This window comes from Hypanus sabinus, chromosome 10, assembly GCF_030144855.1.
Source record: "Hypanus sabinus isolate sHypSab1 chromosome 10, sHypSab1.hap1, whole genome shotgun sequence".
NCBI lineage: Eukaryota > Metazoa > Chordata > Chondrichthyes > Myliobatiformes > Dasyatidae > Hypanus > Hypanus sabinus.
The window spans coordinates 158,584,686-158,601,629 of record NC_082715.1 but is presented as its reverse complement, the minus strand read 5'-3'; the positions used below and the strand labels follow the sequence as shown (position 1 = coordinate 158,601,629).

Here is a 16,944-nt window from a genome sequence, read left to right as displayed (position 1 = left end):
TAATCTGTTTTCCTGTTCTTGCAACCAAAGTGGATAACCTCACATTTATCCACATTAAATTGCATCTGCCATGAATTTGCCCACTCACCTAACCTATCCAAGTCACCCTGCATCCTCTTAGCATCACCCAGAGCAAGAACTCCAGTGGCAGAGAGAAAATCCCCGATGCCCCAGAACAACCTGGAGAAGAACACCAGACCCAGAGACTCACCCGCTGGTTAACGGCACACGACAGTCGGTACAGCAGCCGCACTAACACTCTGCTCTCGTAGCTGCGGATCGGCTGGAGCTCGGGATCACCCTGGTATTCCACGGTAAACCTTCGGAGACCATTTATGATCTGCAAATATTAACAGTTTGATGGATCTATCTGCCATGGGCTGAGCAAGCCCTGCAACGGTCGGAGCAACCGACGGTTTTCACCCACGTCCGGGACAAGCCGCGTCCCTCTAGCTTGCACACTGCTGGGAGTCCGGGATGGGACTCCATTCCCCTCTCTCACCCTGAGGCACCTGGCCTTCCTTCTGCGGGGGGAAGAGTTCACAAGCACCAAGCTAGTGAACTATACTGACAGTCTGCCCCGGGGGCAGGGTCCTGGGTCTTCCTGCACGGAAGGGAACGAGGATTAGCCATCGTCTGAATTTTACCCTTCCCCCCACTCTCTGCCCTAGCCACAGCCCAGACCAGGATCACACTTGGGGGTGTGGGGGCATGCCAGGGAGAAGGTCCCCTCTCACAGGCACTGGAGACCAGAACTGCTGGGGCAAACTATCTGTCACAACTGACGGCCCAATTCTGCTCCTTTGTCTTATTCCATCAGCATCACTCACACACTCTCACACAACGCCAGAGTCACACTGGACTCTTCAGTAAGAGGAGAATCCTGAAGAGCCTCCCCACCTAATGCTTACGGAAATATTTCCCCAGATAGCTGTCCGCATCAGGGGCTGCTCTACACGTACCTGGTAGCGTCCAAGCTGGGTCAGCATCAGCCTGTCCTCTCCCTGGATGCAGTCGGGTAGCTGGTGCTTCCCATTCTCGTCGCTGCCCATTCCCATATTCAGTGCCGGTGGTGCCAGCTGAGGGGTACTGATCTGTACAGGCCAGACAGGGCTTCATTAGGCAGGGTTTTGCCCAGTCAACATCATCAGAACATCAGCTACTTCACTAGAGATTTCCAGCACTCTACTGCTGTGGCGGGGAAGAACTAGCACTGGGGTTATTTCTTCAGCGGTTTGATCGGGGCACGACTGCGCAAGCGCGTGGACGTCAGTCAGTCGGAACAGCGCCAAGAGTTTAAAAGGAGACAGCTTTATAGAGCGGGTGTCAGAGGAGAGGGAGACAGAGTAGGAGGGCTTTGGCTCAATGGGGCTTCGGTGATAATGAGTCAAAGCAAGGTAGGTTATCTGTTTAGAATACGGACAGAAAGTACATGTGTGAGGCTGAGGTTGTGCTCGGTGTCAGATGTGGGAGGTCCTGGAGATCCCCAGCCTCCCGGACGGCCATATCTGTGCCAGGTGCGTTGAGCTGCAGCTCCTTAGGGACAACGTTAAGGAACTGGAGATGCAGATCAACAACCTTCGTCTGGTCAGGGAGAGTGAGGAGGTGATAGAGAGGAGCTATAGGCAGATACTCACTCCAGGGCCTCGGGAGACAAGTAACTGGGTCACAGTCAGGAGAGGAAGGGCAAGAAGCAGATGCTAGAGAGTACGCCAGTGGCTGTCCCCCTTAACAATAAGTACTCCTGTTTGAGTACTGTTGGGGGAGACAGCCTACCTGGGGGAAGCAACAGTGGTCTGGTATTGGGAAATGAACCTGGTCAGCAGTCAGATCTCTCAGTGGGAGAACATTTTAGAGATAGTGATCGCAGCTCTATCTCCTTTACCATAGCATTGGAGAGAGATAGGAACAGACTAGTTAGGAAAGCTAATTGGAGTAAGGGGAAATATGAGGCTATCAGGCAGGAACTTGGAAGCATAAATTGGGAACAGATGTTCTCAGGGAAACGTACATAAGAAATGTGGTAAATGTTCAGGATATATTCCCATGGAGTTCTGCATAGGTACGTTCCAATGAGACAGGGAAAGTTTGGTAGGGTACAGGAACCTTGGTGTATAAAGGCTGTTGTGAATATTAAAAAAAAATGTGCTGGAGCTTTTGGAAAGCATCAAGTTGAATAAGTGATGAGATGTACCCCAGGCTACTGTGGGAGGCGGGGGAGGATATTGCTGAGCCTCTGGTGATGAACTTTGCATCATCAATGAGGTTCCCGAGGATTGGAGGGTTGCAGATGTTGTTCCCTTATTCAAGAAAGGGAGTAGAGATAGCCCAGGAAATTATAGACCACTGAGTCTTACTTCAGTGGTTGGTAAGTTGATGGAGAAGATCCTGAGAGGCAGGATTTATGAACATTCGGATAAATATAATATGATTAGGAGTAGTCAGCATGGCTTTGTCAAGGGCAGGTCGTGCCTTATGAGCCTGATTGAATTTGTTGAGGATGTGAATAAACACATTGATGAAGGAAGAGCAGTCGATGTAGTGTATATGGATTTCAGCAAGGCATTTGACAAGGTACCCCATGCAAGGCTTATTGAGAAAGTAAGGAGGCATGGGATCCAAGGGGACATTGCTTTGTGGATCCAGAACTGGCTTGCCCACAGAAGGCAAAGGTTGTAGACAGGTCATATTCTGCATGGAGGTCGGTGACCAGTGGGGTGCCTCAGGGATCTGTTCTGGGACCCTTACTCTTTGTGATTTTTATAAATGACCTGGATGAGCAAGTGGAGGGATGGGTTAGTAAGTTTGCTGATGACACAAAGGTTGGAGGTGTTGTGGATAGTGTGGAGGGCTGTCAGAGGTTACAGTGGGGCATTGATAGAATGCAAAAATGGGCTGAGAAGTGGCAGATGTAGTTCAACCCAGATAAGTGTGAAGTGGTTCATTTTGGTAGGTCAAATATGATGGCAGAATATAGTATTAATGTTAAGATTCTTGGCAGTGTGGAGGTTCAGAGGGATCTTGGGGTTCAAGTCCATAGGATACTCAAAGCAGCTGCACAGGTTGACTGTGTGGTTAAGAAGGTGTACTTCATCAATCGTGGAATTGAATTTAGGATCTGAGAGGTAATGTTGCAGCTATATAGGACCCGGGTCAGACCCCACTTGGAGTACTGTGCTCAGTCCTGGTCACCTCACTACAGGAAGGACGTGGAAACCATAGAAAGGGTGCAGAGGACAGTTGGGAGGCACAAAATGGGATGTTACCGGCCAGTGTGTATTTTTACTAAAGTTAAAGATGGCTAGCACGATGGCAGCAGCTGCAGCATTTTTTGCAGGACGGTATGTTGTGCACGCTATGAGGCATGTAGAACCTGCTTTGAAAAAAAAACATTCAGAATCTGCCAAAATCAGCTATCAGTGGTTACTACAGGGGAGGATTTGAAGCCAAAATAACAAGAGCGAGGCAGCTCTTATTCTGGGAGTGAGCCCCACAGCTAACAAGGTTAAAATCCGGGAAGCAAATAAGAGGATCATGGTACTCAATCACCTAGATAAAGGTGGATCTCCTGATCTTGCATCCAAGATCAATAAAGCTAAAGATTTACTGGATTCTCAGAACAAAAAGTAATCTTGTCTGAAAGTAGTAAACTATGATACGTTTTCAAAAACAATTGTTATTGTGGTTTATTAAACCTTATGTAATCATTCAATAAATCAGATGCTCAAAAAAAATAGAAAGAAAGGAAGAAAGGGTGCAGAGGGGATTTACAAGGATGTTGCCTGGATTGGGGAGCATGCCTTATGAGAATATGTTGAGTGAATTCGGCCTTTTCTCCTTGGAGCAACAGAGGATGAGAGGTGACCTGATAGATGATGAGAGGCGTTGATCGTGTGGATAGTCAGAGGCTTTTTCCCAGGGCTGAAATGGCTAACACAAGAGGGCACAGTTTTAAGGTGCTTGGAAGTAGGTACAGAGGAGATGTCAGGGGCAAGTTTTTTTACTCAGAGAGTGGTGAGCGTGTGGAATGGGCTGCCAGCGACAGTGGTGGAGGCGGATACGATAGGGTCTTTTAAGAGACTCCTGGATGGGTACGTGGAGCTTAAAAAAATAGAGGGCTATGAGTAATCCTAAGGTAAGGACGTGTTCGACACATCTTTGTGGGATAAAAGGCCTGTGTTGTGCAGCGGGTTTTCTGTGTATCAATCTCCGAACTGGACAGTTTGGTTAGAAGGGACTATGTTTCTGGATTGCAACTGAGAAGCCAATTGGTCTGTTACAGTATTTGCAAACAATGGCAGTTCTGGTCTCCTTGCTTGAGGAAGGATATACTGTCTTTGGAGGCGGTGCAGAGGAAGTTCACTAGGTTGGTTATAGAGATGAGGGGGTTAGACTATGAGGAGAGATTGAGTTGCCTGGGACTGTACTCACTGCAATTCAGAATGAGAGAGCTTGTAGAAACATATCAAATTACGAAGCGATAGATAAGATAGAGGCAGGGAAATTTCTTCCACTGGTAGGTGAGACTAGAAATAGGGTATGCAGCCTTGAGATTCAGGGGAGAAGATGTAGGAGGCACTGCTTTTCCCAGAGAATGGTGAATCTGTGGAATACCCAATGAAGCAGTGGAGACTCCCTCAGTAAATACATTTAAGACAAGGTTGGATAGATTTTTGCATAGTTGGGGAAATAAGGGTTATGTGGGAAAGGCAGGTAGATGGAGCTGAGTTTACAGACAGATCAGCCATGATCTTATTGAATGTTGGAGCAGGCTCGACGGGCCAATGGCTGACTCCTGCTCCTGTTTCTGTCATTATCCCTCAGACTGCTTCGAGCAGCCCACCTGCAGCAGTGTCCACTGAAAGAGACTGAATCCTTGTACACAGTGGCCTTACAGAGCCCAGTAACAATGTCCGAATGAGAAGCCAGGGGAGGGGAAGTAACACTGAATACATTCTCCACAGCACACTGGCACTGTGCAAACAACAACCAACCTTGAACACCTGACACAGGTACTCCAGCGACCTTTCCAAATATTCATCCGTTTTCCGTATCTCATCCGGACCCAGGTCATCCAAATCATTGCTTCCATAAGCAGAAGTGCTGAAGTTGTAGGTGGAGAGGCCCAGCAAGGACATGAGCGAGTGGCTGGTGGAGTGCTCGGAAGTCTGGTCCGAGATGGATTTGGCGGTCTGCTTGGCCTGTGCTATCAGGTGAGCTAGCTTCATCACCTGCAGGGCAAACCACACTTCATTACCGACACGCGACATCCTACACGGAGTCTATCTACACCACCACAGCTTAGTTCAAACAGCAGACTGACTGGCTGCAGGTGTTGTCACTTTAACATTCCCCACTCCCTCTGCTCTAATCACCTCAACGCATCCCTCCAGGTCAAAAGCCTCTTTGCTTATCCACAAAGTGCACCTGCCACTAGCTCTGGCTCCCTCTGTGTCCTGGGTTTACTTGTTCCACCACCAGGCAGGGACAGCCAGCAGCTAGTTCAGTGAGGGAACTGGAGGTCAGGCTGATACAAACTCCCAAGGTGCGGACAGTGTAACTGCTTGAATAAAATGTAATAATCTGTGAAGGAAGAGAAACTGCGTCCAATTGACCACCACCTCTGAATCACCATTAGGACCAACGTGGGACCAGAAGATCAGAGTGGTGTAGGGGGTTCAGTTATAAACACGCTAAAGGCAGAAAATGCTCCGTCAGGAGGGTGCAGCGAGAAGGCAATGGATAAGAAGTTCATTGTCTATCGTTTCAAATCCCAACACCCTGACTCCTCAGCGTATGCCATACAGAATGGTTGGCTGTGAGCCCTGACAATAATACCCGGTACAGCAGGACTCACCAGGCCCCTGACTTCGGGACCAAACATTTGCTTGTAGACACAGTCCTGGCCCTCCAGGTTATACACGTGACCCTTTACACGGAAGGTGGTGTCGGCCACTGGGGAATGCCAGGTGGATACGAAGCTGCTGCCTAGGGCCGTCGAGGCATACACACGGTGCTGCCTTGGATGGTGTATGGGGTCCGGCTCCAGAAACTGACGCTCCGCTGCAAGGCAAGGAGCAGAGAGTCACTGGGGAACAGCTTGTGCCTGTTCATATGAAGCACCGACTGGATTCCATTGTCTCTGGCTCACTTACCAGGGCGTGAGTGGCAAACCAGAAACGAAACACAGCCCGAACTGGAATGGCTGACATGAGGACTTAACTTTACGGTGATTGAAGGAAAGTATATTGGAGTGGGGTGGGGGGGGTTAAGAGAGGAATGTCAGAGGCAAGATTTTTAACAATATATAAAAAAGGCAGAACTTAGGGTGCTTGGTACACCCTGCCAAGGCTGATGGTGGTGGCGGATACATTAGGGACATTTAAGCACAGGGAGTATAGAAAAGTTGAGGGCTATATGGGAGGGAAGGGTTAGACCAATTTTAGAGTAGATTTCATCATGAGCCCAAGGGCCTGTACTGTGCTATATTGTTCTGAGGGAGGACTGCACTGGCCAGGTGGACTTTAATATGATTATTTTACAGAGAAGCAGATTCCTCTTCAGGGTCCTGCAGGGAACTGATGACCGGGTAAATCTTCAGTGGCATCTATGGGGAGCTGCTGTTCACTGGCTGCAGTGTGTTCACAAGACGTGAGATGCCAGCTCTGTTTTGTGGTGGGGGTTCAGAGTCACAGTACAGTTGCAAAAGGTACTCAACATCCTGTTGGATGGAGATTCACTAAATGATCTTCAAAACCGAGACACACCAAAAATACTGCTGGAGGAACTCAGCAGGTCAGGCAGCGTCTATTGGGGTGAACAAATAACTGACGTTTAAAGCCAAGACCAGAAAGGAAGTGAGCAGAAACCAGAATAAGATCCATAAGATTTAGGAGCAGAGGTAGGTCATTTGGCCCATCAAGTCTGCTCCGCCATTTAATCATGGGCTGATCCAGTCCTGCCTTCTCCTCATACTCTTTGATGCCCTGGCTAATCAGGAACCTATCTATCTATCTCTGCCTTAAACGCACCCAGTGACTTCGCCTCCAGAGCCGCTCGATGGCGGGAGGGGAAAACCGATGTTCATGCCGTCGGGTTTTCATTTGAGATACAACACAGTAACAGGTCCTTGTAGACCACACCACCCAATTAACCTACCAACTCAGCAACAAGTATGCCCCTTTAGGGGCTGCTGAGGGAATAACCCATCAGGGCACAGCAGCAGTCATGCTGGTGGCAGGTGGCAGTGTAGCCAGATCAGAGCCTCAGCAGGGAAGGATGAAGTTAGGCAGTGCAGTGGTGGTAGGGACTGTTTAGGCAGTGACAGGAGAATCTGTGGCCTCAAAAAACCCACAAGAACGGCGTGTTGCCTCCCAGGTGCTCGGGCTCAGGATGTAGCAGAGCAGCTGCAGGAGATTGCAAAGGGAGCTGGAAAAGGCACGCAATGAGTGTAATGACACAATTGTAATGGCAGACTTCAACATGAAAGGGGATTGGGAAAATCAGGTTGGTGTGGGATGGCAAGAGAGGGTATTTGTTGAATGTCTACACAATAACTTTTTAGAGCAGCTTGTGCTTCAGCCTGTCTTAGATTGGGTGTTGTGTAATAACCCAGATCTTATGAGGGAGCTTAACATAAAGGAACCCTTAGGAACCTGTGATCATAATATGATTGAATTAACACTGCAGTTTGAGAGGGAGAAGCAAAACTCACATGTATCAGTATCACAATGGAATAAAGGGAATTCCGGAGGCATGAGAGAGGAGCTTGCCCAGGTGGGTTGGAGGAGGATACTGGTGGGGATGACGGCAGAACAGAGATGGCTGAAGTTTCTGGGAATAGTTCACAAGGTGCAGGATGGATATGTCCCACAGAAGTTCTCCAGTGGCAGCAGTAGGCAACCCATGGCTGACAAACAGTTAAGGAGGTCTGCATAAAAGCCAAGGAAAGAGCATGTAAGGTAGCAAAAGTGAGTGGAAAGTTGGATGATTGCAAAGCTTTTAAAATAAAAAAAAAGGCAACTTAAAAAAGCTATAGGAAGGGAAAAGATGAAATCTGAGGGCAAGCTGTTCAATGATATAAAGCAGGACACGAGATTTCTCAGTTATATGTAGAGTTACGGGCAGGTGAGAGTTGATATCGGACCACTGGAAAATGATGCTGGTGAGGTAGTACTGGGGGACAAAGAAATGGCCAATAAATTTAATGGATACTTTGCACTAGCAGTGTGCCAGAGGTCCGTGAGTGTCAGGGAGCAGGAGTGAGTGACACTGCCATTACAAAGACTGCTAGGTAATCGCAAAGGTCTTACGGTGGATAAGTCACCTGGGCCAGATGGACGACATCCCAGAGTCCTGAGAGAGGTTGCTGAAGAGATAACGGATGCACTTGGGTCTGCTCCAGCTGCTCACTGCCACAGTGCTAGGCAAACTGAAAGGTCTTAAGGTGGATAAGTCACCTGGGCCAGATGGACGACATCCCAGAGTCCTGAGAGAGGTTGCTGAAGAGATAACGGATGCACTTGGGTCTGCTCCAGCTGCTCACTGCCACAGTGCTAGGCAAACTGAAAGGTCTTAAGGTGGACAAGTCACCTGGACCAGATGGACGACATCCCAGAGTCCTGAGAGAGGTTGCTGAAGGATGGATTGGTTATGATTGGTCATGATCTTTCAAGAATCACTTGATTCTGGCATGGTGCCAGAGGACTGGAAAATTGCAAATGTCACTCCACTCTTTAAGAAGGGAGAGAGGCAAAAGAAAGGAAATTATAGGCCAGTTAGCCGAACCTCAGTGGCTGGGAAAGTGTTGGAGCCTATTATTAAGGATGAGGTTTCGGGATACTTAGGGACTAATGATAAAATAAGTCAAGGTCAGCATGGTTTCTGTAAAGGGAAATCTTGCTGACAAATTACTGTCAAGAGTTCTTCGAGGAAGTAACAAGCAGGGTGGACAAAGGAGAGGCAGTGGTTGTGCGAAGGTGTTTGATAAGGTGCCACACGAGGCTGCGTAACAAGATAAATCCGATGATTTTACAGGAAAGATACTGGCATGCATAGAGGAATGGCTGATGACAGGCAGGAGGCAGCAAGTGGGAATGAAAGGGTCCTTTTCCAGTTGGCTGCTGGTGACTAATGGTGTTCCTCAGGGGTCAGTGTTGGGACCACTACTTTTCACATTGTCAGTGATTTAGACAATGGAATTCATGGCTTTGTGGCAAAGTTCGCAGATAATACAAAGATAGGAGGAGGGGAGGGGTAGGTAGTGCTGAGGAAACAATATGATTGCAGAAGAACTTAAACAAATTAGAAGGCTGGGCTAAAAAATGTGGCAGAAGGAATTTGTCAGGAAATGCATGCTGATGCATTTTGGTCAAAGGATAGTGCGGAATGTCATCCAAATGGGGAGAGATTCAAACATCAGGAGGTACAGAGGGAATTGGGAGTCCTCGTGCAAGACTCCCAGAAGGTTAATGTACAGGGTGAGTCTGTGGTAAAGAAGGCAAATGCAATGTTGACATTTATTTCAAGGGGAAAGGAATATAAAATAAAGGAGATAATGCTGAGAGTTTATAAGACACCAGTCAGGCCACACTTGGAGTATTGTCAACAGTTTTGGGCCCCATATCTCAGAAAGGATGTGTTGTCATTGGAGAGAGTCCAGAGGAGGTTCACAGTGATGATTCTGGGAATGAAGGGATTAACAAATTAGGAGCATTTGGCAGCTTTGGGCCTGTACTCACTGGAATTTAATAGAATGTGAGAGGATCTCATTGAAACCGAATGAATGTTGAAAGGACTAGATAAGGTGGATGTATGTTGGGGGTATCCAGAACTAGAGGGCACAGCCTCAAAATTGAGGGGTGACCTTTTAGAACAGAGATAAGGAGGAATTTTTTTTTTTTAGCCAGAGAGTTGTGAAGCTCTGGAATGCTCTGTGGTGAAGGCCAATTCAGGGTGCATATTTAAAACGGAAGTTGATCATTTCCTGATTGGTCAGCGCTTCAAAGGATATGGTGAGAAGGCAGGTGTATGGGGTCGAGTTGGATCTGGGATTAGCATGCTGGAATGGCAGAGCAGGGCTGAATGGCCGGATTTTGCTCTTACGTTCTTGTATTTTCAAAGGGGAAGGGGGAAGATCCAGAGGTCGTAGAGCATATTGGCACCAATGACAAAGGCAGAAAACTCTGCAGTGAGTATGTAGAGTTAGGAAAGAGGCTGAAGAGAAGCACTACTAAGGTAGTAATGGGATGATAGCAGAGGTGAATGAATGAGCGGCTCAGGAGATGGTACAAGGGGCAGGGTTTCAAATTCGTGGATCATTCAAACCTTTTCTGGGGAAGGGGTGACCTGTATAAAGGGGTCAGTGTGTTTAGAGGTCAAGGAGGAGGAAGTGTTGGGCCTACGAGTATTAAGTTGGACAAGCCCCCAGGGCTTGATGGGATTTATCCCAGGTTATTAAAGGAGGCATCAGATGAGAATGCTGGACCCTTGACCAATATCTTCATGTCCTCTCCAGGCACTGGCAAGGTCCTGGAGGACTGGCAAATGGTGAATGTTGTACCTCTATTTAAGGGAACAAGGGAAAATTATGGGAACTGTAGACCAGTGAGTCTCACATCAGTTGTAGAGAAATTGCCAGAGGAAGTTTTAGGGATAGGACAGATGAGCATTTGGAAACCCAGGGAGGCTTTGTGTGGGGCAGGTCATGACTTACCAACTTGATTCGGCTTAGTGAGGTGTTTGACAAAGCCACTCATGGGAGGTTAATCGAGAAGATTAAAATGCACGGGGTCCACGGTGAACTGGCTGTTTGGATTTAGAACTGCTTTGTGCATAGAAGGCACATTCAAGCTGGAGGTCTGTAATAAATGGTGTTCAGCTGTCTGTGATGTATGTAAATGACCTGGATGAAAATATAGATGGGTTTGTAAGTTTGTGGACAATACCAAGATTGGAGTTGAGGATAATGTAGTAGACTGGCAAAGAGTAGAGTGCAACCTAGATCAATTGCAGGTATGGACAGAAAAATAACAGATGGAGCTTAACCCAGATAAACGTGAGGTGTTGCACCTCGGTAGGGCAAATGCAGGGAGACAGAATACTGTTAAGGGCAAGTCCTTTAACAGTGTTGCTGAGCAGAGAGATCTTGGGGGTGCAATTTCATTGCTCTATGAAAGTGGCTACACGGGTTGATAGGTTAAGGCTTATGGAATGCTTGCTTTTAGTAGTCGAGGCATTGAGTTCAAAAATCAAGATGTTATTTTGCAAATTTATAAAATTCTGGTTAGGCCACATCAGGAGTTCTGAATGCCCCGCTACAGAAAGGCTTTGGAGAGGGTGCTGTCACGAGAGGCTGGATAAACCTGGGTGGTTTCCTCTGGAGAAGTGGAGGCTGAGGGGAGATCCGACAGAGGTTTATGAGAGGCACAGACTAACACCAGCGGGTATGCATCGAAGGTGAGAGGGCATGTTCAAAGGGGATTTGAGGGGCAAGTTTTTTTTTTAAACTCAGTGATGGATGCCTGGTAGAGGCAAATACATTAAAGGCTTTTAAATTTATATATGCACACAAATGGAAGGAGGGATTTGGTTATTGAGGATTCTCCCCTCACGTGGTCACATGAACTCCGTACAGACAGTGGTGGAATTGTACCCACGGAGCAGGTGCTGGGTAGTGTTATGCTGTCGGCTATGCTACCATGATGCCAACCTCCCCCTCACACACTCGCCCCACCCTGGCCAAGTCAGAGGTTCCCAGACCCCCGTGGCCTCATCATGGCAGTGGAGGTCATGGACAGACATCAGAACGGGAAAGAAAAATCAAACTGAAATGGTTGGCCACCAGGAGATCCTGCCTTTAGTGATGCTCAGCAAAGCAGTCACTCAGTCTGTGATATAGAGGAGGCGTCTGAACTGTGATCTCCCTTTCTGCTCTATCAGTCTTGGCGTGCAGGTTTCACAAACACATAACATCACCACAAAGGCAGGACCATGGAATGACAGTATTAGAGGTGCAGGGGAAGCAGAGAGTGGAATCACTAACACCGTGAAAAGATATCATAGCAGTCTGACCAACCTGGAACAGACGGAGCATCGTCTGTAACACCTTCCAGCTCAATGGAGCATTTACATCCAGTGAACCCCCAGGAACTCCTCCCTGGGCACTTTGGCCACACATGTACAACAGGTCAGCTGGAGGAATGGCAGTACTGTAGAAGCCACAGGAGGGGACAGGTTGGAACGGAATGGGCTCACAAGGCTGTCCCACCACACACTCCTTACCTTCCTTGATCATGTCGGCAAGATTGGGCTGGCTATAGACCTTGGCCACTCGATACACCATCAATGCATGCTTGGGGCTGACAAGATCAGTGCGCAATGCTCGATTGAGGAAGCTTTGGAACAGTTTTGTGAACATTAGCAAGTTGTCCTGTACAAAGGAGGCCCTGTGACACAGAAAGCAAGGTTAGGATAGGATGCCACTGCCCTGCGTCTGCCTCAGTTCACGAGTAGATGAAAAACATACAAACAGTCTAAGGGGGGAGAGGGAGGGGACAGTGGGAATCCAATTGTTTGATATTGCTGGATGGATCCCAACTGCTGTCAGTGATCTACAACATCAGGGTTACAGCAGATCACAATTCCTTCTCTGGCTGTGCTGAGAAAAGGGAGCTCCCCACAGATATTAGTGGACTTCTCTGGGGGATACCCTATTCCACACTGGTAACCCTCTGACGGGGTTGTGGGCGAGATAGATTAAAACGGCAATGGTGTAAAATGAAGGTGGAGTTAGGCAGTAACAGGTAGATTAGAGACAGCACTGATGTACAAAGTTATGTTAAAAAATGACCAGAGAATGATGTTGGTGAAGAGGCAAGGAAGTACCAAGGTGAGATTGCCTGATTAAATCTGGGATCAGAGATGGAAACAGACCCTTCAACCCAAGTCCTTGCTGACCGGCAACAGCCCAATTGACCACAATATTCCCATCTCAATGCTCCGTCAATCCTATTTTACTCTTATTGTCTCCCCCCAGGTTCTACCACCAACTTCCACGTGCAGGGAAAGTTACAGCAGCTCTGCCGTCTCTGTGACAGCCGCACCCCAGGGTGTTCCAGAGTGCCCGCTTTCTCTCGGGGCACTTTATTGCAGGGCTGAAGTTGGGAATGGATCGGGGCACCTCCATCGCTACAGTAACCACAAACATCGTTGTAAGTTCCACACGATTATGCAGGAGGAAAGTTGGGAACGTTTATTCATGCCTATGGGCAGCTGCGAACCCTGCCCTCCTGAGACTGACTATTTACAAAGGTAAACCAACCCACTAAGAAAATACCACGAACACAGTCTCCACAAGATTATGCAATGTCACTGAAAGGTTAAAGTGATCTAACATTAACGTCTCTTCACGGGCCAAGGACCCCAGCACCCAGAACCCTGTTACATTGGGCAGCTTCACCACTCAGCTGTCTGAACCCCCTATTCCAAGCTGAGTCCAGGCAGAGAATATCAGATGTACTGAGGAAATATTTCATCACATGCTCAAACCTCCTTGAGGAAATGCAACATCCCACAAGCTCCTGGGAATCCCCAGCTCACATCCACACAGTGGAGAAGTATGTATTCAGAATGGTGCTGGGAACTTGACAAGAGACTTACCTCAGCAATATCCAACTGGACAAAGAGTTTTTTCCCCACATTAGACCACAAGACATAGGAGCAGAATTAGGCCATTTGGCCCATTGAGTTTGCTCCATTTCATCATGGCAGATCCAATTTTCCCCTCAGCCCCAAACTCCTCCCTTCTCCCTGCATCCCTTCATGCCCTGACCAATCAAGTATCTATCAACCTCTGCCTTAAATACACATAAAGACTTGGCCTCCGGAGCTGTATGTGGCAAAGAATCCCACAGATTCATCACTTTCTAGCTAAAGAAATCCCTCCTCATCTCTGTTCTAAAAATGACACCTCTCTATTCTGAGGCTGTGTCCTCTGGTCTTAGACTCTCATCGTAGGAAACATCCTCTCCACGTCCTCTCTATCTTGGCCTTTCACCATTCGACAGGTTTCAATGAGGTCCCCCCTCATTCTTCTGAATTCCAATGAGTACAGGTCCTGAGCCATCAAACACTCCTCATATCACAAGCCGTCCAATCCTGGAATCACTTTCGTGAACCTCCTTTGAACCCTCTCCAGTTTCAGCACATCCTTTCTAAGATAAGGGGCCCAGAACTGCTCACAATATCCAAGTGAGGCCTCACCAGTGCTTTATAAAGTTTCAACATTCCATCCTTGCTTTTATATTCTAGTCTTCTTGAAATGAATGCTAACAACACGTTTCCCTTCCTTACCATTTCATTTGCCTCTTCTTTGCCCATTCCCCTAAATGATCCAAGTCTCTCTGCAGGCTCTGTTTCCTCAACACTACCTGCTCCTCCACCTATCTTTATATCATCGGCAAATTTAGCCACAATCCATCAATCCCACAGTCCAAATCATTGAAATGCATCGTAAAAAGCAGCGGTCACAACACTGACTCCTATGGAACTCCACTGGTAATTGACAGTCAGCCAGAGTAGGATCCCTTTATTCCCACTGTTTTCTGCTGATCAGCCAAAGCTCCAGCCTTGGGTGTAACTTCCCTGTAATTCCATGGGCTCTTATCTTTCTAAGCAGCCTCTTGTGTGACACCTTGTCAAAGGCCTTCTGAAAATTCAAATACATCACATCTACTGCATCTCCTCTGTCTACCTTGCTTGTAATTTCCTCAAAAACTGCAGTAGAATCATGCTGACTTTGGCCTATCTTGTCATGTGCCTCCGTACTCCATAATCTCATCCCTAACAATCGACTCCAACAACTTCCCAACCACTGACGACAGGCTAACAGGTCGATAATTTCCTTTCTGCTGCCTCCCACCCTTCTTAAATAGCGGAGTAACATTTGCAATTTTCCAGTCATCCGGTAAAGTGCCAGAATCTACCAATTCTTGAAAATCATTGTTAATGCCTCCACAATCTCCCCAGATACTTCCTTCAGAACCCGAGGGTGCATTCCATCAGGTCCAGGAGATTTACCCACCCTCAGACTATTAAGCTTCCTGAGCACCTTCTCAGTCGTAATTTTCACTGCACAAACTTCACTTCCCTGACACTCTTGAATGTCTGGTATACTGCAGACGTCTTCCACTGTGAAGACTGATGCAAGATACGCATTCAGTTCCTCTGCCATCTCTGCATTTCTCATTACAATATCCCCAGTGTCATTTTCTATTGGACCTATATCTACCCTCAAATCTCTTTTACCCTTTATATACTTAAAAAGCTTTTAGTATCTTCTTTGATATTAGTCACCAGCTTCCTTTCATAATTAATTTTTTCCTTCCTAATGACCTTCTTAAGTTTCCTTCTGCAAGTTTTTAAAAGCTCCCCAATCCTCTATCTTCCCACTAGCTCTGGCTTCCTTGTATACCCTCTCTTTTGTTTTTACTTTGGTTCTGACTTCACTTGTCAGCCACAGTCGTGTCCTTCTTCCCTTTGAAAATGTCTTATTTGGAATATATCTATCTTGCACTTCCCTCATTTTTCACAGAAATTCCAGCCATTGCTTTAACCTTTAGGGAACCCTGCACAGGACTCCCAAGACCCTTTGCAGCTCAGTGTTTTGTATTTTGTCTCCACTGAGAAAATAGTCAACTCTTTCATTTCTTCCAGCAAAGCTTGTGACCATACACTTCCCGATGTATTCCATCTTCCATTTCTTTGCCCATTCTCCTGATCTGTCCAAGTCTCTCTTCCTCTTCAAAACTATTTTCCCCTCCACCTATCATCTGCAAACTTTGCATCAATTCCATTATCCAAATCATTGACGTATAAAGCCCCAGTGCAGATCCCTGTGCAACACTACTAGTCACTAGCAGCCAAAAAGAAAAGGTTCCCTTTGCCTCCTGCCAATTAGCCATTCTTCATCCATGCTGGAATTTTTCCTGTAATAGCATGGGTTTGTAGCTTGTTAATCAGCCTCATGTGTTGCACCTTGTCAAAGGCTTTCTGAAAATCCAAGTATACAACATCAACTGCATCTCCTTTGTCTAACCTGCTTGTTATTTTTTGAAAGAATTCCAACAGATTTGCCAGGCAAGATCTTCCCTTGTGGAAACCATGCTGACTACGGCCTATAGGTTTTATCATGTTCCTCCAAGTACCCTGAGACCTTATCCTTAGTAATCAACTCCAACATCTTCCCAACCAGAGGTCAAACTGGCCTATAGCTTTGTTTCTTCTGTCTCCCTCTCTTCTTGAAGACTGGAGTCACATTTGCAATTTTCCAGTTTTCCGAAGCCAATCCAGAATCTAGTGATTCTTGAAAGATCACTACAAATGCCTCCACGATCTCCTCAGCCACCTCTTTCAGAAGTCTGGGTGTATACTGACTGGTGACTTACCTACCTTGAGGCCTTTCATCTCACCAACAACCTTCTCTCTAGTTATGGTAACTTCATGCCCCCTGACACCTGGAATTTTCATCATACCTTTGGTGTCTTCCACAGTGAAGACTGATGCAAAAATAACTTCAGTTCGTCTGTTTTGTTGTCTCCCATTACTACCTGGGCACTCTGCAAATTCCCCCTCCTGGAATCCAGCACTAACCTGATTTTCCCAATCTACCTGCACATTGAAGTCCCCCATGACTATTGTAACATTCAATTTCGATCTCCCATTGTAATTTGCAACCACATTGTTACTCCTGTTTGGGATCTGTATAAAACTCCCATCAGGGTCTTTTACCCTTGCAGTTCCTTAGCTCAATCCACAATGATTCAAACAGCTTCCAACCCCATGTCACCTCTTTCTAGTGATTTGATTTGATTGTTACCAACAGAGCAATGCCACCCCTCTGCCTTCCTTCCTATGCTTTCAATACAATATGTACCCTTGGACATT

General features: G+C 47.0%; 1 protein-coding gene and 1 pseudogene across 1 annotated transcript in view; one reads left to right on the top strand and one right to left on the bottom strand.

Annotated features, from left to right (window-relative positions):
• Nucleotides 1–4,988, top strand: part of LOC132401275 (mitochondrial import inner membrane translocase subunit TIM14-like) — a 499,620-nt pseudogene extending 494,632 nt beyond the window's left edge.
• The window catches only part of smpd4 (sphingomyelin phosphodiesterase 4), a 187,076-nt gene that overhangs the window by 3,663 nt on the left and 166,469 nt on the right, over nucleotides 1–16,944 (bottom strand). The window contains exons 14-18 of the mRNA XM_059983506.1: nucleotides 12,283–12,446; nucleotides 5,858–6,063; nucleotides 4,995–5,231; nucleotides 963–1,094; nucleotides 212–340 (exon numbers count right to left, since the gene is read on the bottom strand). Coding sequence (XP_059839489.1) covers nucleotides 212–340; nucleotides 963–1,094; nucleotides 4,995–5,231; nucleotides 5,858–6,063; nucleotides 12,283–12,446 — 868 coding nt within the window. The remainder of the gene's footprint in view (nucleotides 1–211; nucleotides 341–962; nucleotides 1,095–4,994; nucleotides 5,232–5,857; nucleotides 6,064–12,282; nucleotides 12,447–16,944) is intronic.